Below are 24763 nucleotides of genomic sequence, written 5' to 3'. Positions count from 1 at the left end.
CCGACTTCTAGAATTAATAGTAATTCAAATCAATATAAACTTTTGATAAAACTTATTTTGTCACTGAAGTTTGCTTCATCATATTTATACAAGTAACGCTACATTTACACTAGACACGACAACACAATAAAAATGCACTCAGTGTTGAAGAATATAAATGATGCGATGATCATATCGTTGTAGTGTCTAGTATAAATGTAGCTTAAAGCTGATAATTTTAAACCACTGTCATTCAATAACCAAGTCTTTTTATGAGGTTTGGAGTGTAGAGAGCTGATCATTTGGAATGCTCAATCATCAATAACCTAATTCATTATCAGGCAAAGAAGTGGCGACTGTTAGAGGCATGCTGAAAGTTATCAAATGGTGGGTTTTGTGTCATAAACTGCCTAACAACGGCCTATAAGTAGTTAATGTTAACATTAATTATTTATTTTATTAAGTATTAGGAAATAACTTTTAATAGGCTACATGAACGGGATGGATATATCTATATAATAAACATAATTTTAAATTATTATATTTCAAGTTGATTTTTGAAATGTGAGCTAGTAATTAAATTGTATACTTTAACTTTATTTAACTAATTTAATTTATTATTATATTGAAATTTATTTTTAAAATTTAAGCTAGTAAAATAATTGTACACTTTTTTCCCTTTATTATTAACTTAATTTATTAATTATTATATTTATTATTTTAATAGGCTACTTGAACTAGGTGGATATACTGAAAAAAAAAGCCCCCTAGTAAACATGCAGATAGAGACATGATAGGTACAAACCAGAGAACTCGGCGGGATCTAGCGTCCAATGAGGAAAAACGAGGGAGAAGAGAACACACACAATTAGGTCCACAAGTCTGACACAAGATTCTGAAGTCTAGAAATAGTCTGTCAGACTCATCAGAAAATATTTGATCAGACTTTATCTAAAGCCCTGTACAGATTATCAAATTTTATTTGACAAAAACATGTGACATGCCTAAATATGGTAATGATGATATCACATCATAACCATTATATAGGCACATCATGACTATATATGGGCATAAAACAGTTGTCTGTCAAAGAATATTTGATAGTGTCTACAGGGCTTTCACTATCAAATTCTATTGACAAAAACATGCGACATGCCAAAATATGGTCATGATGACATCACATCCTGACCATATTTAGGCACATCATGACTATATATGGGCATACAACAATTTTTTTTGTCAAAAAAATATCTCATCAAACAAATTATTTGTCTTTCCATATCTGTTGACAGATAATTATTCACTTAATCAAAGTCTGATTAACCATTTTCTGTTAAATCTGACAAACATAAATCAGATAGTGTATGCAAGGTTAAAAATAAGATTTCTAGACCGAGTGCACAGAACAGATTCATTGTTTAATGCAAACCATTGTATTATCACTCTTATCTTTCATTAGCAATTCTAACTAGGTCCAATGTGATTGGCTGTCAGATATATGGTGCCTCACACGATAATCAATGATGTTAAATGTTTGGATGTTAAGCCTTGGCAATAGCCTCTCAAGAGTGCCTTTAATATGGTGCCACAAAACTACCCCCAACGTTAGTTACTAATATAAAACTCTTGTTAATTTATTAAAAGCACAGAGTCATTGGCTAGCACATTGATTTTGAAGTGATATGAGATTTGTAATCATTGCTTATACCTGTTATGTTGGCGCCATCGTCTATTTCTGAGATGATGTCTTGATCTAATTCCATAAACAAAGAATTATGGGCATCCATGTCGCTGAAGATAAACATACGAGAAAAAGTGATGACATCAAATTAAGAAAGGGAAAAGATAAACAATTATAATGATAGCGATGATTATGGTGACGGTGATGGTGATCATGACAATGATGGCGATAATGATGATGATAAAAATGAAAGTGATGATGAATATGATTTATAATAATAATAATAAAGATATTGAAAAAAATTAGTGATAGTGATCATGATGATAACAATCATGTTGATGATGGTGATAATGATGATGATGATAATGATGATGAAAATGATGGTAATGATGAACACTATGAAAATATTGAAAATCATGTTTGAAATAATATAAAAGTATAATTTAAGACACAATAATAAAGACCAAAAAACGCTAATAAATTTTTTAGGAACTTGAGAAATATATCAAAGGCATTATGTACCTAAATATCTTCAATTTTGGAACAGATTCTTTACTTTTATATTGTATAAACTAGATATCGTGCAAAGCATTCTATAGCATTTATTTTCCATTTTACATTTACTCTGGGGAGGAAGGAGGTAATTGAGGGTAGAAAATTATTCTGGGAACAATATTGATTTAGGGCAGAAGGCCATCACATTAAGTAGAAGACAATGTGATAAACAGCTGGAAGCACACTAGATCCAGTGCAGTTGCAGTCTTGATGGCATAACGAGTTACAGGGCCTGGGGGTGAGAAAGTGTTTGGGGGGAGGCATATATTTTAGTAGTCGATTACACAGGGCCACTTCAAAGTGGAATATCAAACAATACCACAGCATGTTATATTACTAAAATTTAAATTTGAATGCTCTGTGAATTCTTGCAGCTCTTTACCTTCGGAGTATTTAATTAATGGTGTGCCAATATAATATATGGTCATGATGTGACCATATTCAGACATGACATGATTTGTCAATTAAAATTTGATTGGACAAGGCTTGATTGTTGAGGTGCAGATAGGTGGTTATATTTGTTTTTAAATCCAGTGTTTAAATCATGAAAATTTTTTTCCCAACTATTAACCAGGAGTAAAAAATTGCGAAAGGTCCAACTGCCTTCATTTTGTATTCACTCAATGAAAAGTTTAAAAAAAGCACTGCCATGAGATAGGGGGCGCCCTATTAGAATTCAAAGAGAGTTCACTCGAAACTCGTCTTTTGAAGGACACGTTCCTTTGTGGCAATATTTTATGAAATAGGATTGCGTCCAAACTAAACCACAAGAGTCGTACCTCTTGCGGTATACTCTTTGCTATTAAGGTGCATTCACACCAAATTCAAATTTTCGGATCGGAATGCCTACCAAACCGATTAGAAAATCGAATCAGTGTGCCAGAATGGAGACGGACGCTGGCATTCAGCGCTTCGAAAATGCGGTCCGAATTTTGTTTCGGATTTGATGTGAATGCAGCTTTATATAGGCAGCATATGGGAACACAGCTAGGCGTTCCTTACCTGAAGCCTGAGAGGAGAGCTCTGGGACTTGTTGCTACCTGTTGCTGTCCATCCTTTAGCTCTGGTGTGCTAGCGAAGACTGCTGCCAACTGCGGACTCATCTCAACATCAGGTGTCATCTCTACAAATACATAATAATACAAATAATAATACAAATGCAATAAATGTAGAGCGAAGTTTATTGTAGAAAGGTGAAAGGTGAAAAGAGAATACGGTAGGTGATGTAAGCATGGTAAGGGATTGGAATATGAGGATAGTATGATGAATAAGTACTGCATGGTCGTAGTCCCCCAACCCCAAATGGAAGTAAACTACTTCGACAAAGTGTGTTAAAATACGAAAAATTACCATTACGTTTTTCATTGGAATAGGGATTTCATTCCGCATTCCAGTCTCATTCTATTGTACCCCCCAGGCCAAAACAGCCTATGCCCCGGCATTGTAGGACTTGTAGTCAATTGGTCATAGCCTTAGAAGAAGTCTTCTTAGGCTGGGTCAAAATCTCTTTTGCAAAAGAACAGTGGCCATGCCAGTCGGAAGGGGCCCATCCCCTTCCTAACCACCACTCACTTTGCTCACTATTAAATGTAGCAACGGGTATTGAACCTAACGTGCAATAGCAAAAAGAATATCAAAATTGAAGAGGGGGTTAGGGTAACAAGTTCAAAAGTAACTCACCAGTTTCTTTGTTACTCATTATAACCGATGCCTGTGTTTCCGTGGCAGTCTGTTCAATGGACGACGTACTAACGCTTCTTGACCGGGTCACCGGCGTGTTCTCGATCTCCAGTTGGAGGTTTGAGTCGTTGGGTTTCTCCTTCGATAGGAATGTTTTCTGTGGGGCGTCTGGAGTCGGGAGACTATCCTGAATAACATTACTGTCTTTGGTTGGCGTTGGAGGCTCCTGATTGTAATATGTCGGCGAGTGCGCTCTAGGAATATGTAATCTGATTATTGGCGGGAAACGAGACAGAGAAAAAGAAAAAAAAAAAACCACATGTGCAATGAAAATTGAATGAGTGCGTTGACAAACATTTATGCGTGAAAAAGACACATTGTATTGACAAGTTTCACACAACATATTGGACATATTGATAACAGTTCTTACAGATGGCACAAACAAGTGAAATAGTTAATGCTCTGTTACCATAAAATTTGAGTGTGATGGAATAAGAAGCATCAAAGTTCTCAAGAGATGTGTTTCATATCTGGATAATTATTAGAACTCAATAGACGGAGATCTCAAATTATGTTAAAGGATCCAATAGTGAAAATTTGAGGGATTATTGTGACTAACGTTAGAATGGCAAATGTCTTCCTTATTAGTTTGTTTAAAAGGCTCATCATACTTGTGACTAAATAGTCAGAGTTATTTATATGACAAATGAGTCACTTATTGACCAGACTAAGGCAAAAACAAGGTAGTTTAGCACCCTCTGTACATAGTAACTCTCATCATACTCGTAACTCATTAAGTAGCGCTATCTATCGACAAATGAGAAAGGCTAAGGAAAAACAAGCCAACTTAGCACCTGTGGCATTAAAGGGCTCATCAGATTTGTGACTCATTAGCTGGTGGGATCTATATGCTAATTGAGTCAGATATTGCTCATCAGGTTTTTAGTTACATTTGGTAATGCAAAATTTTCAATAACAAACTACAATCTTAGGCCAACTAAAAAAAAATTGTGTTTCTTGTGTGCAGCCCCTTTTTCCTGATAAGACACAGACACTTGTATAACACACTCATTATATCAGAGGACATACGGGTATACATTTTTAGCTGGATTTTGTATGGTGATTTGCTTTGCGAAGAAAAAGTGGTTCTTCTACCGCCTTTTACATCCCCCTCCCCCCCACCACCAAAAATAAAAATGGAATGAGACACCTGTAAAAAAAATGTTAGCTTGATGAAGTAAAATGAGTGGTGCCACAATTGTTTAGAATCATAAAGATTTTACTTATTTTAGTTTTAAGACTAGTTTGATGGATATACACTAGCCTTCAAGCACATACCGGTAAGAGCACTGTGTATCCAAAGCTAGTGTTTCAATTAAAATAGTCTTAAACAGTACTAAATCTCCAGTGTTTTAAATTTACGCTAGGTTGTGTTTCTGGCCTACTTGTCAGCATTATCTGGATGTGAATATCTTACATTAATCTGTACAGTCATTCCTGTGAGTCTCATTTCACTTAAGCCTAGTGTACAAAAATCCTACCAACATTTGCTATGGGAGAATCCAAATTCAATTTTTCTAAGCCAATTATACAGTAAATACTTAATATCTTTATATAAATATTAACAGAATAAAATATCTGAAATATATTAATGGTTAATATAAAGAAATTCCTTGGGCTCAGAGAAGGGATTTCTAAATTCAAATGAGTAAACTCCGTTTTTTTTTTAAAGGAATTGCAATTTTGTTTACGATAAGGCAAGACTCATTTTTTTCCCCTTGTAATGCAAACTTAAATAAGAAAATAATAAAAATAAAGTTTTGTTTTCTTATTTAGCAAATAGTTTTGCCAAAATTATCTAGACAGAGGAGAAAATAAAAATAGAATTTTATTGGTAAATGTAACAGTGTAGTAATGGGATGGTTAGATGCTTTAAATTATATAATTAGGAAGAAATATACCACATTTAGCTGGCTAACAACAGAGCCAAACGTTGGGCCAATCTTCAAATAATACCATTTTATGGGCTTTTATATGTTCATCAAAATCTTATTTCCCCGCATTTACAATTGCGTTCATACTAACAGTTAGTAGATTCAATTCCGTAGTAGAACGTGTTACAGACGATCCACACATAAGATGAACATGTTAATTTAAAAATCAAACAGATCGTAATTTGCTATTTTAAGCCTTGTCTTATACGCCATAATAATAAAAATATTATTAATTAGTAACAAAGACAATACAAAATTAACAGTAACAAACAATATAAACCATTATAACCATTATAACAATAATGATAATAATAAAAATAGCATTAATAACAATATTTTAATTATATCATATTGCATGCCCAGAACCTCAAAGTGCTTTTTAACACTGTTAGTCCCCTTAAAAATTATTAAGTCATTCTGCCAAAATCAGAATGCTCTAGTTATTCATTCATAGGCCTAGTTCAGACTAGTATAGGTGGATAAACCCGGCTCAACTCACCGGGTTTATCCACCTGCCAGTTTAAACTTATCTCAAGCGGGGCTGTGTTACTATAGTAACTAGGCCTGGCGTGCCACCGTGTTTTAAAGCCGGGCATTAAACGATACGGGGGTCTCGCGCTGACCTTGGGTAAAAAAATGACCAACCAGCATTCAAACAATGCCATTTTAATGATTCCTTGACAGTTCAGAGGTAGAAATCCAATTAAATTTTTAACTAGAACTAACGTATGTTCAAGAATACAAGCATTTGTCTTCAATTGCCAGGCAAGATTATTGTAACATTGTTACTAAACCACAATAATGCTAGTAACATCATACCATATTAATCCTGCGCTATAGCCAGATATTCTATACTTAATCTGTACAGTAGTTTGCATGCATGAAATTAAATGAAGGTTTAAATGTAGAGAATTACGGCCTCTATATATGTTAAGGGACATTTGTTACGCTATTAGAAATAAGCCTAGTAATACTTCAGAGCCTGATTCTATTAATAGGAAAATCTCCAATATTCACTAATTGCTAAAACATTGTACTGCATTTTTGCAAGTAAGAATGTTAATGCATTGCCTATGTTCAAATATGACCTCGACCTTTTAGAGTAAACAAGTTCAACACATTTACTATAAATAGGTTAGTCTCATTTTAAAATTCAATGGAAGGGATTGGAGTGGCATATTTCGACGGTGCTTCTTTGGTTTGACTAAATGATAAAAATGTTACACACAGAGTTTGTGATTTATTTGTTATAATATGAAATCAATCTGTTGCCATGGTGATATATATGTCAGCGATGGGATATTAATGCATTAATCTGAACATGTACAGATGTGCTAAGTCAAGAAATATTATGCAAATGAGGACCTGAGAGGATGGATGTGATGACAGCTTTATCATGGGCTGTTCTAGCTACTGAAATCACTCCCTCTGATTGATCATGCGGACGTGTTTTGTAGCTGGAATGAGGAATATTGATAATAAAACATTGATATTTAACAACATTAATACTTAATTATTAATTATATATAAGTATAATAATAATTAATATTAATTATTATAATAACCATTATAATTATAATTATGTTATATAATATTTTATTTGTTTTTTGCCCCTTAGCTTGTGAGTGTACAGTGATATATTGCGACAGTAAATCAGACCGAGACAATGGTGTTGAATTATATTATATTATATTTCATTTGTTTATATTTTTTATAATGTGAAGCGTATGGAAGCTTTTTCTTGTATTATGCGCTATACCAGTGTAAAATTATTATTATTACTATTATTATTATTATTAAGTTAATTGTGATGTAATAATAATTATTATTTATGTATCAAAATACAATCAACTTCATTATAACACTACTATTATTGTTATTGTTAATAATTATGATTTTGTTATAATTATCATTATGATTATGACGGTGGTGAAAATCTTGCACTCAAACTGATACAGGAAACAACTGTGTATTTACATATACTTGAGTGATTTAAATACACCGCTGCAGGTGTAACTGAATAGGTGTTGTGTAAAGCAGGAGAGAATTATTAACACAGAAGAAACAATGCCAACACAAGTGACAACAAATTGAAATACCAGTACCAATGATGAAAAAACAGACAGTTGTGAATAAAAAGAAAAACATGAAACCCCAAAATATAGAAATGAATATTAATAAATATGGTTAGGAAAATCAAAACAAAGAAAGCAATGCAACATAATAAACAATATTTTAAATTTAACATAAAAACAAATATAGCTATAATTATTGCAGTTTATATTTTATTAATTTATGCTATAATTCTCATTTGCATCATACATTTATTATAACAAACCAGTTTAATAAGGAAAATTAACTTGTCAAGCAAACAAAAGATAGAAATCTGAAAGAAAAAAAAAAGAGGAGGGGGGAATATTGAGAATGGATAAGATTTATAGTTAGACAAATAAAAGAGCAGGGGAGGGATGACATTAGAAGGAACATGCTTTCAAGTAGTGCTATTTTTTCAAACTGAAGTTTGAGTTACTTTTACATGCAACGATTTGCATGTTTAGTGATACTGTTTAATACTGGATTAAACTATGCTGTTCAATAGCTCATCTGAAGAGTTGTTAGCATCTAGCTATTGACTAGACAATGGAGCTAATGGTTTATAAAGATCTGGTAGTATAGTTTGGTCAATTAGTCAATTTCAAGTCAGTTAATTAGCATGTTAGCAATTACTAAACTTAGAGGGAGCAAAATAGTAATTAAACTCTACAAAGTTATGAATATTTATAAGTATATTAATTAATATTCATGAGCTAAATCAAAATCTTTTACAATATTAAAAATCAAAATTTATCTCATTAATTCAAACATATCCATCATAATCATCATCTTGAATTATCAAGGTTAAAGATAAGTACTGATCACTAAAGCATTACCACAACCTCTCAATCCCCCAGAAATCATCCTCTTTTATCAACCATCATCACTACATTTAATAATCTTAAACAGTACAATGTTCAATAATGATTTAGTGGACTTGAAATGGTATTCTTATCATCCTAATTTATTAAATATAATATTAATTACTACACTGAGATATGATTTTATTTAAAAAAATATATTTTGTTATATGGATAGGTGACAATTTTATGTTCATTTTGAAAAGAATTTAATAACAAAATTAGATGTAATTTTCCCCTCACCACATTATTATTCTCTCCTGCCCTATTGATTCGAAATAATCATTATTACAATTTTGACATTATTAACGCCAACGATCAATATACATATTCCTTGGTTAGGTATGAATATGGGTATATAATTAAGGGACGGTCTGAAATAGGCTGCATCTTCGAAGATAATTCTTTAGGTTCATTGTGTCAAAGTATGGTTGGAATGTTTAGCATTTGTTGTATTGTAAAGATATCCATTATCTAGGTCAGCTTATCTTTTAACAAGTTAAAACCCTGGGGGAGTTTTTAAAAGTTTTGGCCACCAGATAATAAATGAAAACAAACATGTCTGATTTCCTGAATGAACAACATGTGAATTCCCAAATGAATTTCTAATTCTTATTGTCAGATTTTAGGAAGTCTTGTAAACATGTACCCCAGTCAAAAAAAGGATTGGGAATCAATGTCACAAAAATTTATATTTTTGTATTTCCAATGGATATTTCATTGTGCAATGTACATTTAAAAATATGAATTTTAAGATTATTAAGTTTATTAAGAAAAAAATACAGGAAACAAACACACTAAATGCCAATTTTATTGTGTTGTTAAGGCTAATCTAAATCTCTATTCATATAGTACTACCAAATTTTCTGTGATAAATATCTGTGTTTTACTGAAATGCATGACCATGATGATGTCATATCATCCATATTCATAAGGAGCAAATGTCATGTAACTTTCAGATTTTCTTAGCTCAAATCTAAATGTGATAATTATCATTAAAAGGGTTGTGTTTATCATTCACAGTTTTCATTGATTTCTTTAACATCTTTTCATATTGTATCATTCTAAAAATTATGAGTTAATGTTAGGAAAATTCAGATTTTCTGAGTTCATCCCTAACTATTATTATCATCATCATTACGGATTATTATGAAATTTTTACCATATTACTATTTGGACAAGACTTCTATTTATTATGTTCCAACTTCATTTAATTGTTAATTTATAGTATAATCAATTATTCTCGAACTTCAGTTATGCAATTTTCAGACTTCAAAATAGTCTTAGCCGCTCCAATATAAGTTAATCCCTAATTGTGATCAGCGGTATGGTATATGGAGAATACCTCTTCAACATCTCTGTCATTTACAGTCGGTTCCTAGTCAGTTGGATGTAATTTAAATAGAAGCATCTATAAGCTTATGACTAAATTACAACATTAACCTACATCTGATGATGTACATCAACAACTATTTATCATATTTTTTTGGGATATTATGGAGGCTTATTGTAAAGAAGTAAAAAAATTTTCCATCAAAATTTTAGTCACAGCAAATATTAAAGGTACTTTATCGTTTGTGAGCTAATATACTTGAAAAATAAAGTTTAATATCCGAACGGCTTACTTTGTAAATTACATGCATATTCATAATCAATAACATGCATATTTATTAGGCCTAATGTAATGCAAGATATACAATTTAATATTTGACTTGGTTACTTCATTTAAGTTTAGTTCTGAATTGAAAAACAACATATATTACTAAAGTTTACAAAGTATAAAATAATTAATTGTATTGCCCTTTAAATTGGCTGGTATTCAATTATCACTGTATAAATACAATTTTTTAAATTCTTAAATTTTGACATTAAAATATAATAACTAATTATTGAATACATATTTGCATATAAAACAGAGCAACAGAAATGATTAAAAAAAATCAGAGCAATGAAGTTTATAATATCAATGACAATTAATTATTAATATTAATAATAAAAAAACAATCTTAAACATTTTGAATTTTGTATCCATAGTGTTTTACTACTAATGTAATATTTTAATGTGACTAATACACATTTTCAAATCTTGAAAATATATTTTAGTAGATTATATAACAACTAAATTCTGCATATTCATAGCCTATTATTTCTTGCGTGAGATAATTATACACTGTAGGTAGGAATGGCCACAGAGGTACTCTAAGGGAATGTCAGTTACAAATTAATGTACTGTATCGTGGACACCGGTATCAGCATATTCTTTGAAGCTAAGCTGAACATATGGACAACAATAACATTAATGTTGCATATCTAGGACATACTGTAAATGATATGAATGTTGAAAAAATGATGTTTATTCAAACTTACAAGGTCTTTTAACAAATCATTTCTATTTATAAATGTTGTTTATGCTGTTAACCTAAGTCTTGTATGACATACTTCTATTCTTAATAACCTGTCAACAGACATTCATGTCATATACCCAGAAATATTACTCATACCTTACCCACAGGCACTATGACATAACCACAAAAATGACCTATACATAACCACAAACATTATTCATAACACACCCAGATATTACACCTGTCATACCCACATAAATTACTCATACATACCCACATAAATTACAATACCACACCCAGATTTCCCTACTGTCATATCCACACACATTCTCATACCACACCCAGACATGATATCTGCCACACCAACAAATACTTATTCATACCACACCCATATTACCAGACAGTCAAACCCACAGACACACTAAGATACCAAGAAGTATTATTCCTGAAATGACATACCCGTTAACATTAACCCCTTCCATAACAACTTGCTTTACATCTGCCATACCCACAAACAATTTTTGTATCAATCATACTTAGTCATTACTCATCATACATTATGATAAAACCTGTGTCATAAGGACAAACATTATCCCTGCCACACCCACAAACATTACTTGTACCAAATCCAGAGTCATAACTCCTATCCTACACACAAGCAATACCCGTCATAACGACAAAAAAGTTATCCCTGTCACACCCACAAACCTTACTTTTATCAAATCCAGAGTCACATACACACAGATAATACCCATCATAACAACAAAAAATTCACCCCGCCACACCCAAAAATATTACTTTATCAAATCCAGACTCATTACTCCTGTCATACACACAGACAATACCTGTCGTCAGACATTATTTTTGACATACCCACAGACATTACTCATACCCCACAAACAATATTCCTGTCATATCTACTGACATCATCACTCATTCTAATCTCCTCTTCTCGAAAGTCAGTACGTACTTGAATAACCTTGGGCTGGCTGCAACTGGATCCCCGAACTGTGTCGCCTGCTTCAATTTCTCTATATTCTCAGCGTAATTCTGTAACATCTGCAAAATTAACAAAAAATCAAAATTTACCAGATGGCAGAAAATCGGTTACATACATTAATTTAAATAAAACACAATGGAAGGTTAATCACAGTGATGAAAAATTAAGAAAACCATCAATGAAAAGGAAATTACATATTATTGCTAGCAATATAGCAATCCATTTATCATATTTCACATCAATATGAATAATTCCAAAATTCACCAGGGTCTTGAAATATTCACTTCATATATAATTTTATCTCATTAGCATTGTTTGAAAGCCAGCCTCTGAAGCAAAACAAATTTTTGGTATGTTTTGTACAATTGATTTTTATATGACACAAAAAACATATTTGACGAAAAACTCAGTAGTGTTTAATGAGATATAGATTTTTGAATATTTAAAAACTGGGGGTAAACGGTGAACAAAAAGGTGATTATATCCCCTTTTTTTCCCAGTAAATATTCTGTATCTCATTACCTGCTCCCAAGTTTTTTGTCAAATATGCTTTCTGTGTCTTAGAGCTATGGCTTTAAATAAAGAATCAGAAACACAAAAAACGGTGAGGTAAAGTACATGTTTAAAAGGGTTTTCTTTACTCGTTTCTTCAATTATTTCCTTTAAATTAGCAATTATTCTTATTCTCACAATGGCATTTGTAGCCCACCTTTCGGAAACGAAAAGCCACTGGTTCACTTGTCGCGGAAATGCTAATGCCACTGCTGGAAGGCATAGAAAATGCTTGGGTTGGTGTAATTATTTTCTATTAGACTTAGCTACAGTAGGGCCTACACTTCATGGTATTTGTCAAGAACTTACACTACAACAGCAAAACATGTTTTGAATTATCTTGCTAAGTTGGAACTAATCTGTGATTACTATACGCATGGACATTGTAGATTATGTTACAAATTTCAGAGCTCCCCCTGACACGTTTAATAATACGTTTCTTTAACAATCAGCAAGAGGGATTGGAATTCGCAATCTTCCCAAATTAAACGAATCTGCAACACTTTGAACCTCAAGCCTCACGTTATATTGCATTTACCTGGAAATCTCCCATTGTAAACCTCTGTATAAATATTTCAATCTGTGATTTTCTGTCTTTTGTTTGTTAAGGGTTCTTTAGGTCAAATAAAATTAATTTATTAGATTCATGTCCTGGATTTGAAATTATTTTTTGGTGAGCTTATTTCCTATTTGCTATCCTACATACTGTACTGGAGGTAAACAAGGCTATAAATAAATATAATAACATTTTTTTCTTTTTTATAAAAGATGTTAAATGGTGTTATGTCACTGCTATTATTTATGTTTCCATTTCTTTTTAGGTTTTGATAATGTTCAAGACCATCATTATTTTTTTTTTCCAAAAAAAAAAAAAAAAAGATTGTTTTTTTGAAAAACAACAAATAGCAAATTTTTCATGAGGCTCCAAAATATGATGCGGGTGGGGAAATAAAACTAGCAATTAATCTTATTTGTCCTAATCTGTAATTTTTTATGTTTTCTCTTTGTATTGAGGACCCTCAAAATTTTCAACTTGGGTTAGTATATCTGAGTTCATTCACTTAGTATTTTTTGTCTTATCCTGTTTTATTATTTTTTGGTACCACTTTTTTGGGTCATATTGTTAATTTGAATTAAAAGCATAAGCACCAAGATTGGGACTGACCTCTCATTTCCCTGAGGACTGTGTCAATTTATTTATATTAATATATTATTGGTACTATTATATACTTACAGTACCATGTCATTTGCAATCTTATTCACTGGAAGTAGATGAGAAAATGTATGTTTCTCTGGTTGACCTGTAGTCAATAATAAGGTTAAGAATGGGTTGGGACAAAGCTATTAATGAATTTTTTTTTTTGTATTTACACTAGAGAAATAATGGATAGAATTAGAGTACAGTAGGCCATATACAGAGTAATATTTAACATGTTTTAGCCAGCCCAATGCCTAAGACTTGAGAGCAATGCAAGTTTGTTCCATATGGCAATAACTAGAATGACATTTCGCTAAGATGACAGCTAAATTGATGAAGAAAAGTACTTAAGAAGCCTTACTGTAGGTACATGAATTGTAGCATGTTGGGTCGGCTAACAAGGAATTACTCCATTATTCTATTTTTAGTTCCACAATGCATTGCAGTGGTGAGTGTAACATTTACAGACTTCATACATAATGCTACAAAATGTATTCATCATTATATATATTTTAAATGCTTTTTGAGGCTATTTACAGCATTTTTTTTTAATGTATTGGAAAGTCTAATAAACTCGGATTCTATAAAATCACTGTACACTATCACCGATATCTTTTTATAATGCTGATTGGTCGGTCGTGTCAGAGAGCCCTCACGGACAGACTTGATGGTCTGCAATGTTCGTCAGAAATGCTATGTGGTATTTTGCTTCTTAAATCTCTGGTGAATACACCAACTCTAAGTGCAATTTATTTTTTTTTTTATTATTCAAATTTATACTGTGCCTTTCATACTCTGGAGAATATACAAAGGCATTGGCATCAGTAATTTCCCTAGTCAATGGATACTTAGTTGGCAAGCCAACAACATTCTCTGCTCCCTGGGGAGTATCCCCCTGGGGAGTATCCCTAGTCATGCTGCTTCATACGCAAAAGCACATACGTTCAATACCACAACATCCTACCAGGTACCCATATAATACTCCTGGGTGGAGAGAGGCAAACGTAAAGTGCCTTTGCCCAAGGACACAAGAAATGCGACGAGTGCCGATCTCAAACTCCCAATCTTAAGATCACGCTGTGCCACACGCTTCTACTTATCATCAAATTTTATTCTTCAATTTTTGCTTTTTTCCTTCCTAAAAGAGGATAGTTAGGGTCTTAAAAATTATTGTATTGATAAAATCTACATTTAAAGTTACTGTAGAGATATTTTGTCGAATGAAAATCTTTGAAAATGATTTGAAGTTTGATATCAATTTAATTAATTATATGATTTTAAATACTTTTTGATAATTTATAAAGCTCAATTTTCAATAATTTAAATAAAATTAATGTAAGTCCACATAAAAAAAAAATGATTGCGTTGGCCACGCCTGAAAAAAATGTACGGAATTGAGTTTGGCATTTTAGTTCATTGTTTGTTTTTTTTTCACTACTACAAAAAATATTTTTTTAATGAGCTAAAAAGGCTGGAATAGGCAATGCGACAGTGTAATGATCTTTTTTGTACTTATTGTGTATTTACTATTTAATAATTTTTAGGCATAAACACATTATTGGTTAAAAAAAGAAAAAAAAAACTTTTCCTACTGAACTATCTATATTTTTTTTATTCTCTCAAAACATGGCCAACACAAGAATTTGTTGTTTTGTTTTTTTTTTGTCTTTCAATAATGAGTACAAATGCAAATAAAAATTGAAGTCATTCAAGTCAAATTTCATTTAGTCTCCAGTAGCTTTCTGTAGACGCCCAGTGATATCACTTCACAACATCCAATTGCCAAGGCCAGATTTTAACAATTAGTATTTATCTTAGAGTAATTAGAGCACCCATTAGTCACTAATTAGTCACATTGTTACTCATCATTGAATAATATCTGTTTTTGAACTTTAGAAAATACAAGGAAATTATGTGCAAGGTTTGTGTTCGGGATGTTAGTGAGCTTTTGCATCAACGACGGACGGACTCAAGGACGGTGATCTGACACGAAAATATATCTGCGCATGCACGACCCACCCACCCCCGTAGCTTCTCGTTGGTGGCAAAATCACGAACTGTGTTTGGCCAATTTATCGTCCGTGGAGAATCACGAACGACTAACTCAAGCAGCCAACCAGCACTCTTTAGGGATACCTAAAAAAGAGGACGTGTGTCGGCTTAACCACGTCACACACTACTGCGAATGATCAAACTGCAGGCGAGTATCAAGGACGGTCACTGTTCATTGCTTTTAGTCCTAGAGTACATTCGTGCTGCATTTGCGAAAGCTCAGTAGTTACTGTACTTGCCAAGGACAGAATTCCTCGATAGTCACTAATTAGTTAAAAGAAATTATCAGTAAAGTAACTGCTGTAATTAATGTTTTTATTAGTGTTTCCCCACTGGGTCAACAGAGTCTATGTTTTCAGTGAATAAATTAAAATAGAAGATACATAAGGAATAAATGATTGATTGATTAATAGGGAATAAATTACAAAGTAATTTAATGAATGATTGATTTACTGAATAAGGAATACGTGATTAATTGATTGATTGTGGATAAATGAAAATAAAAGATGAATAAATGGATAATTGAAAAAAATAATGAATGAATAAAAATGAATTCATAAGGGAGTGAATGAAAGACTTTTAAATAATTTTATTTGAAAATTTAATGAACAATATGTTATACAAATTATTATGTTATTTAAGAATTGTATAATGAATTGTACCAGCAATTCTAAGTACTACAATATTAAAAATATTAAAACTTTTGTGAACTCATAAATTCAACACCAAGATTATGTGAAAACTTCATTAATATATAAACTATGTTCACAAACATCTTGATTAAAAAGGGCTTTTACCGAATGGTACTCAGAGGTCCTTCGGGACTTCTGGGCGGAATCGCTATCAAGAGATTTCGGAAGCACAATCTTTGGAAATTACGGCTGTTGGTTGCCTCTAGCACTGACGCCACAAAACAAGTTAAGAATAGACTTATTACATTCAGCTATTAAGATTCTATAGAAGATAGCAGTATGAATAATATGAATAGTCAGACACACCCGGTGATAGGGAAATGTGTATCTTCTTCGGAGTATTTGTGCTGTAAAACACATATTTGATGTTGAATAATGTTCGTTGGAATACCAGTAACTATAAAAAATTCATTGGAAATTGACATCAAGTTCCACCATAAATGGTTTGCTAACACTGAGTCCTTCATCCGCAACCTCCGATTTCAACACGCTATGATTACAATGCCAGCTTTACGAAGGATCACACAAATTCAAAAGCACACAAAGCATATTGAACCATCGTAGTGCCTTTCCTAGCCTGTTATCTCTCACGTTAATGATGGGCGAATGTTTTCAAAACCACAAAATTACCCTTTCCTATACTTTTACACTGATCGCACTGTACGTTCACCATACACTAGTAATACCCACTATATGATACGTGACCTGCTGTAAACAAACCTCGTGAGAGACAAACATCTAATCTGTTGTACTTTAAAAATAGTCCCAGGATGGTCATCGATGTAGGTGCAAATTATAAGGTAAGAGCAGTCCAAACGGCAGGCTCGCCTATGGTTCTGGTGGTGGTCTCTTGGGTTAAGTAATCTAAACCGTAGGTCCAGTCAGGTGGGTCCAGTGTACACAATTGGTTCATGTGCACCCAGAACCCAGTACATCCCTCAAGAAGAGTATGGGGTTACCCCGGTGCACTGGCCCATTTCAGCCCCCCTGTCCAGGCCACAGAAGGAGCGTTTACGTCGCAGCCCATGTCAGGTATCTTACCTGCGAATCCTTCTACCACACTACGTAAGCAAGATCATAGTAGTGACTCAAGAAGTAGTCCACAGTTTTTCAAAGGCACACTTGACAGATTGTTATCAAAAATGTTCCATACACATTGTCACTTTTTGCGTTCCTTAAGGAATCGCGAAAACATATAACTATTGGTGCAGTGTGCAATAAGCTTAATGAAAAGTAAACAGCACCTACCTCATTATGTCTCTTTTGTAGAATATTATAATCCTTCTTCAATTCACCTTCACGCTCCTCATGTCGACTGACTATAAAAAGTAAAGGACATCAAAAATTTTCATAAATCATCATCATAAAAGATATTGATCAAAATTTATATTATCAATATGGATGATGTAATATTAATTTACTTACTCTGATCTGTCAAATTTTTCAGTTTGAGTTGAGAATGTTTTTGACTACTTTCTAAACTTTCCAATCTATTTTGAAGACTCCTTCTCTCTTGATCATTAGTATCTTCATATTCAAGTAATTTCTGAAACAAAACAAAATAATCAATAAAAGTAAGTAATTTCCACAAAGTTTGATATTTCGACACATTTTTTTTTTTTTTCCTTAAAAAATAGTATGCTAAATTTTTCAATTGTCATCTACCTGTAAAATATTTTTTTATTTTGATATGTAATATTCTTTAAATACTTGTTCATTGGGAAATTTGGTGTGGAAAGAAAAGATAGGGGTACAGCAAATGGTTTGACATTGGTCAGACAATTTCCGACAGAGCCAGTGGGTTCTAAGCCATTTAAAGTTGCTTATAAATAAGCATTCTGAGCGCATATTATAAGAGGTATTTTATCTCCTTAATTTGTTCGACAACATAGGGCCTACGTTTGTACACTTTACCCTTCTCAAAAAAAAAAAATTTGATAATTCGTTTTCGTCAATTAAAACAATTTCTGGAACTGAAGCATTAAATCTTACCTGCCCACCTTTTGACACCTTGCGTTACAAAAATAGCCCCATTCCTTACCTTGTCAATGCTCTTAATAATAATAAATAATAATTAAATAAATAACAATAATAATAATAATAATAATAATTATAATAAAGATAATTTTTATGATGATGATAATGATGATAAGTACTGCATATTGGGTTTCTAGGTTTCCTGCGTTAATTTTTCAATCGTTTTTATATATTGATCTTGATGAATTGTTGTTTTTCTATGTTTCAAATATTTGTAAATAGACCTATATTGCTAATGTTTTTATATTTGTAAATTTTAATAATTTTATATTGTAACCATTTGTTGTAATTCAGTTTTCAACTGCGACGCATTTTGGAATAAACCTTGAATGAATGAATGAATGAAATCTTTATCCCAAGGTGATCAACCAATTTTAAAATGAGACATGAACAGGAATAACTCATTAACATAAATAATTAATGAATCATGCAGTCAATTAAAGCTCTTCAAATACTCACACACACAAAAATCATAACAATAATTAATAGGTTTGAAGCTTGTTGCAGCTGTAAACACAAATCTCAAACATCAGTAGGAAATTTAGTTAGTTACTGTTATCAAACTGACTAAATTTGCATAAGTTAAGAGCAGTAATAACATCAATACGAGGTAGAGTATATGAGTGTGAGGTATTATTATTACTATTATTATTATTAATATTATTATTATTATTATTATTATTATTATTAGTGTACACTGATTGTCTCTGATTGAAAATCTCCTTGACTTTAAATGTCAAACGGTGAATTGACCATAAATTTTTTCTGTGAACAATTCCATATTCTTAAACTATAATTTGTTTGTGTTGGGGGGGGGGTTTATATAACAATTTTGATTTATTTTTGTAATTTTTTTTTTGCTGATTAGAGTTGTAAGTTCTTGTATTCTTCCTTCTAATAATGATAATGGTGATGATAAGAATGGTAATAATTGTAATAATAATGGTAAGTAATATTAATAGTCATCTTTTTTGTAATTTTTAATTGTATACCATAGTTTATTTTAATGTTGTTAGAAATGCTTGTTAGAAAATTGATAAAATTTGAATTTTTATAAAATGGAAATTTATTCTATGTACTAACTAAAGATATTTAGATTTGAACTAAAAAAATATCATTTCATTGGTATGATGACCAAATTAAAACAGTTTGATTAAAATTTGAATATACCCTAAAAAATACTAACATGGTAAAGCTTCGATATCAGTATTAAAAAATTGAATAATTTTCAATTACATAAATACACAAGAAGATAATTTAATATTGTTCTAACTTCTTATTACCGTTGCAAAAACAATACACCATTTTATCGGGTCTATTTTGAAACAGCGCTACCAACGTCTTGCAACTTTTCACGGGGGGACATACAGCGGCCTAGCCTAGCCTGAGCAGCTAGCTCACACTGGTAACTACGTAGCAAAAAATGCCTAGTAGGTCTCTAGAAGTCCCCAAGGGTAGTTGACAAGTTATCGTAAATTTTCATTTAAAATTAGCAAAAATGGTGTATACTCTAGCTATAGGCCAAATTCTAAAGTTCATATCAAGTAGCAATCATAAAAAGTGCCATATTATACAGAAACCCCTAATTAAAAAATTGATTACACAGACATATTAATAATAATTTAATATTTTATTGTTTGGCTTTTAAATATGTGGCAAAGTCAAGCCAAACCAGTCACTCGTCGCAATTCATGTTTCAGAGATAATGGTCAAAACATGCTGGAATGCCAACATTTTTGAAATATATTTTATAGCACTAAACTAACCTTTATATATACATCATGCCATGCTGTTATTTTTCCCATTTTCAATGTTAAAACAACATTTTTTAATGATTTGGTGATGGTCTCTCCTGAGAAATGCCTGAAATCATAAACTTTGAAGGCCGATTTCTCAAATATTTTTCTTTAAACAGCTCTATACTCTATGTTTGAATGCTTGTAACTTCATAAGGAAAAGTCGGATTTAAATGATTTTTTTTTACCATTTTACAGCGCTCATCTTAATGTTTAACCCTGCATTAATAACTAAAGATTCTTGTGACGAGTGACTGGTTTGGCTTGTCTTTGCCACATACAGTGGTTCACAATTGTACACCATAATAGTCTTTAATCAAACATAGTACAAGTACAATGTAACCACATGATCACCACAAGATGATAATAGAACTAACACAGCTTTAGGGATCACATCAACAATTCTAACATGTCGTAATAATAGCAATATAAAAAATAATAACAATGATCAGCTTTTAGCATTTAAAGAGAAACCTCTGCTGAGTTTTGTATGATGAGTTGCAGAAATGCTTCTGAGGATCTTAGTTAGCACAAGGACATATTTGAGTAACTTCCTTGAGTGACTTTCTAATGTTGAAAGTTTTCTAAAGCGAGCAATGTTGCAATTTAGAATCAGAAAACAAACAGCAGAAATGCGTCATATTCATATAATATTTGGTGCAATGGTAAGGGATTTCTTGTTACTTACAGTTTATACTCTACTCTAATTTTTATGAGCTTTGCTAATGCTACAAACTTCAATTTCGGACTAAATAAAGTTTTCAATATGCAGGACAATCAACATTTCAACACGTATTATGATTGTAAATGACGACGGTAATAACAATTGATATGATGATGACAACGATTGATAATGGTTGCGATAATTATGATGACTGATAATAATAACTTGATGGTGATAACCTGATTGACAAATGATGGTGCTACTGCTTATTACGATAATGAAGTCAGCTAACTGATTTTCTTTAAAGTCAGTGCCCTCTTTCTCCCTTTTTCAAAATATTAGGACGAGTAACTACTTTATTTTTTTACTTGGCCTTAGGTGGTACAGTATATAACGCAAAGGGTGGAGCCTACTGTTGATTGGTTCAGAGTTACAATAGCTGTTAAATGGATCAACAATAGCTAGTTCCAATGTCTTGAGCTTGGGACAAGTTAGTGTTAAATGGACAGAACAATAGGCCTTGGTAGCTGGATACAGAGGCTGATGTTGTTGAATATGGTAGACCATGTAGTTCTCTTGCACTTTTCTAAAGATTTTTGAATGACCTTCTACACTCCATTTGGCCTATGAGATCCCTTTCATTCTTTAAATACTTGAAACAATTCTTTTTTCTTCACGCTTTATCTTTTGACTTGAGACAGAGCCATTAGGGCATTCTTGTGGATATTTATTTATTTCAACCATCTTTAAAGAGGGTAACGATTCCAGTTTAGCCCAGTAGGTTAACTGATATTCAATCCAGGGGCCCTCTATTTTAATAAAATTTAAAAACAGTACAAACAACATCATTACAACATAATAATAAAATAATAATAATAATAATAATGTTCAATCCTCATAACAAGTCTTAAAAGTATTAAATTGACTTACATAAAGACATAATTCAAAATACAAGTCAATTTATAATGCCTACTGTATATAATATAGAATAAAATCAAACAATATTATGGCGCTATACAAAATGGTAATAGTATTTTATTATTATGTTTTCTACGAAAAGGTGACAAACCCAATGTGCTTATGCAAAGTGGTGGCGCCAGCCGGGGGTCAGGGAGGGACTTCTATCGGACAGGCCCCAGCACCACAGCAAAGTTGTCGGACCAAAAGTAAAATCTGCCTATCCGAATAATGTTTTTTTTTTTATTGCCTATCACTAACACTGTGGTGTACTGTAGAAACACAATTTCGGCAACACTGACGCCATAAAAACTTTTCGAATAAACCCTACAAGGGATTTCTATTACGGGACCGTGACCTGACCTCTATTCGGCCTGTTAGTTCGGACCTGCGGTTCGGCAATTTTCTGGAGCCCCCACTGTTTATGCTTAGTGTCAAGTTCGAAAATCTTTCTGGCTTTTCTTTCTGATATGAAGATGCTAGTCATTTGTCAGTTTAAGCTTTCATCTACATACTTGGTCTTTTTATATTTATTATTTATTTATTTAGTTATTCTTAATAACCAACAGCGATAACAACCGCAACTAACAGGTTAAAATACATATAATATATTTATGTAAATAGATATAAAAATACATTAAAAAATTACTAATAACATTTGATTTGAAAACATTTAAACTGTCAAAAAAACATCAAAATCAATATCAGACATACAAAACTGATTATTATAGGCCTAATTATGTGAAATTGGAGAACTATGGTTGATGTTCCATGGGCTTGAGGACTCGTCATAATTGTTGGATGCACAATGGGATAGTCTAGTTAACTTTGTGAACCATTTATTAACAATTTATGTATGTAGAATAGTACAGTGGGGAGTGATTTTATGCAATACATTGGATTGGATGCTTATTTTTAAAACAGCACACACATTTATTAATTATTTTAAAAATATGCCATATAAAATATAATTTACAGTGCTATTTACAATGGTTTACCACAAATTAGTATAGCTAGGCCCAGTACAAGTAATGAGATTATTAAGATTGATTGTTGATAGTGTGAAAATAATTCAGAGAATAAAAGTAATTATTAGTTAGGCCTAGGCCTAGGCTATTATATTATTAAATTAAATAAAACAGGGTCGGGTTTTAACTCACTTGCTCAGACTCTTTGCGATGTTGTTTTTCTCGATCATATTGAGTCATTAATTGCTCATTATCGTCCCGTAGCAGTTCCAATTCGACATCATTTTCAATATTTTGCAACAGTGCAGTATCTAGGCCCTCCAATACATTAACGATCAGAGGCATGAGTTCCTTTACAACATCCTCGTCGTATCGCTTAATCATCCGTTCAAATTCTCGGTATATTCCAGACGCTAGGCCTGTAACTTTCTCTGACATTACGTTCCGATTACCATCGTCTGTTCCGTACACGGTCTCCAATCCGTCATCCATGGCGGCTGGAGATTAGTAATCTTATTTAAAATGTAAAAATTGTAAAATAAGCTGTATCATGAATAGCTAAAATTTTAGGTAGAACACAACCTGCTTGTTGTTATGGTTGAGGATTTCTTCCGCATCTGCCAAGTGGGCAAGTGAGAGTAGGGGGTCACTTTAAAAAAAATCATGTGATTGTAAGTTCACCGCATGAGGGGGCATGTCTATTAATTTGTATCCTCAGCGAGAATACCATAGAGCTATTATTATTCTTATTATACAGTATCTCTATGGAGAATACGCACTAGGCAAGCCCTCTTTTCACACCGAAAACTCAAAACATTTTTTTAAATGTTATTTGTTTATAATAATTATCAACATTACCTTTTGAAATTAGTTACTCTATTTTTTTCACATTTGCTTTAAACGCCTTCTCGAAAATTCATTTAATTTTTCGTGGATAAAAGTGGATAATTTGTAACACATTCGGACGTTTATAGAGAACAACATAATGCATTTTATGGGGAAAGAAAGAAAGCAGCTATGTGTGTGAGAGAGTGTATAGTTGAGAGAATGAATCAGGGCAGATACTCGAAGCTATGAACTCAACCTTTATGTTGCGTCTTTTTGATTGATAATGATTAGGCACTTTACGTCAGAGGACGGGGAAACATTGGTCTATTAGAAGTAGAAATTTGTGTCCGATATTAGTTTTGACATTGGCTCTATATGGTGGATTGAACCATATGATGTTTCTTTTACGCGATTCTTTCGTAAATGAAAATACTCAATAGGAAAATACTCAATAGGAACACTTTGAAACTCAGCTATAGTTCTATGCCTAGCATGAACAATATCATCACTACACACAATAAATCAGTACTGGCAAATGAAAAAACAAACGGCACAAACACTAAAAGTAACACTGAAGGAAGCAACCGTCGCAATAAAAATGAATGCCCGCTCCCAGGCAAATGTCTCACGGAAGGAGTAGTCTACCAAGCAACTGTGATTAGGGAGGACAACCTGAAAGAGGAAACATACGTGGGACTGTCTGAAAACAAGTTCAAAACCAGATATAGGAAGCATACACGTTCATTCCGAAACGCAAAGCATAAAAATAGCACGGAACTAAGCAAGTATATATGGACCCTTACAGGCTCTAATATTAAATACACTATAAAG

General features: G+C 32.4%; 1 protein-coding gene and 1 non-coding gene across 2 annotated transcripts in view; one reads left to right on the top strand and one right to left on the bottom strand.

The window, feature by feature from the left end:
• The window catches only part of LOC117112981 (C-Jun-amino-terminal kinase-interacting protein 4-like), a gene marked incomplete in the record, with an annotated part of 67538 nt that extends 43795 nt beyond the window's left edge, over positions 1-23743 (bottom strand). Inside the window, 8 exon segments of the mRNA XM_033256204.1 lie at positions 785-802; positions 1688-1770; positions 3218-3338; positions 3896-4164; positions 12159-12247; positions 17931-18001; positions 18108-18228; positions 23297-23743. Of these exon segments, the coding sequence (XP_033112095.1) occupies positions 785-802; positions 1688-1770; positions 3218-3338; positions 3896-4164; positions 12159-12247; positions 17931-18001; positions 18108-18228; positions 23297-23596 (1072 nt within the window).
• Positions 16773-16901, top strand: LOC117112990. Its single transcript, XR_004446124.1, has one exon. It is a non-coding gene; the product is annotated as a U11 spliceosomal RNA (small nuclear RNA).
• Positions 23744-24763: the final 1020 nt, after the last annotated feature.

This window comes from Anneissia japonica, unplaced genomic scaffold (assembly GCF_011630105.1).
Source record: "Anneissia japonica isolate Jap-2015-1 unplaced genomic scaffold, ASM1163010v1 scaffold3066_len296678_cov185, whole genome shotgun sequence".
Classification (NCBI taxonomy): domain Eukaryota; kingdom Metazoa; phylum Echinodermata; class Crinoidea; order Comatulida; family Comatulidae; genus Anneissia; species Anneissia japonica.
Note: the sequence above shows the minus strand (reverse complement) of the source record. Positions and strands in the feature narration are given on the sequence as shown.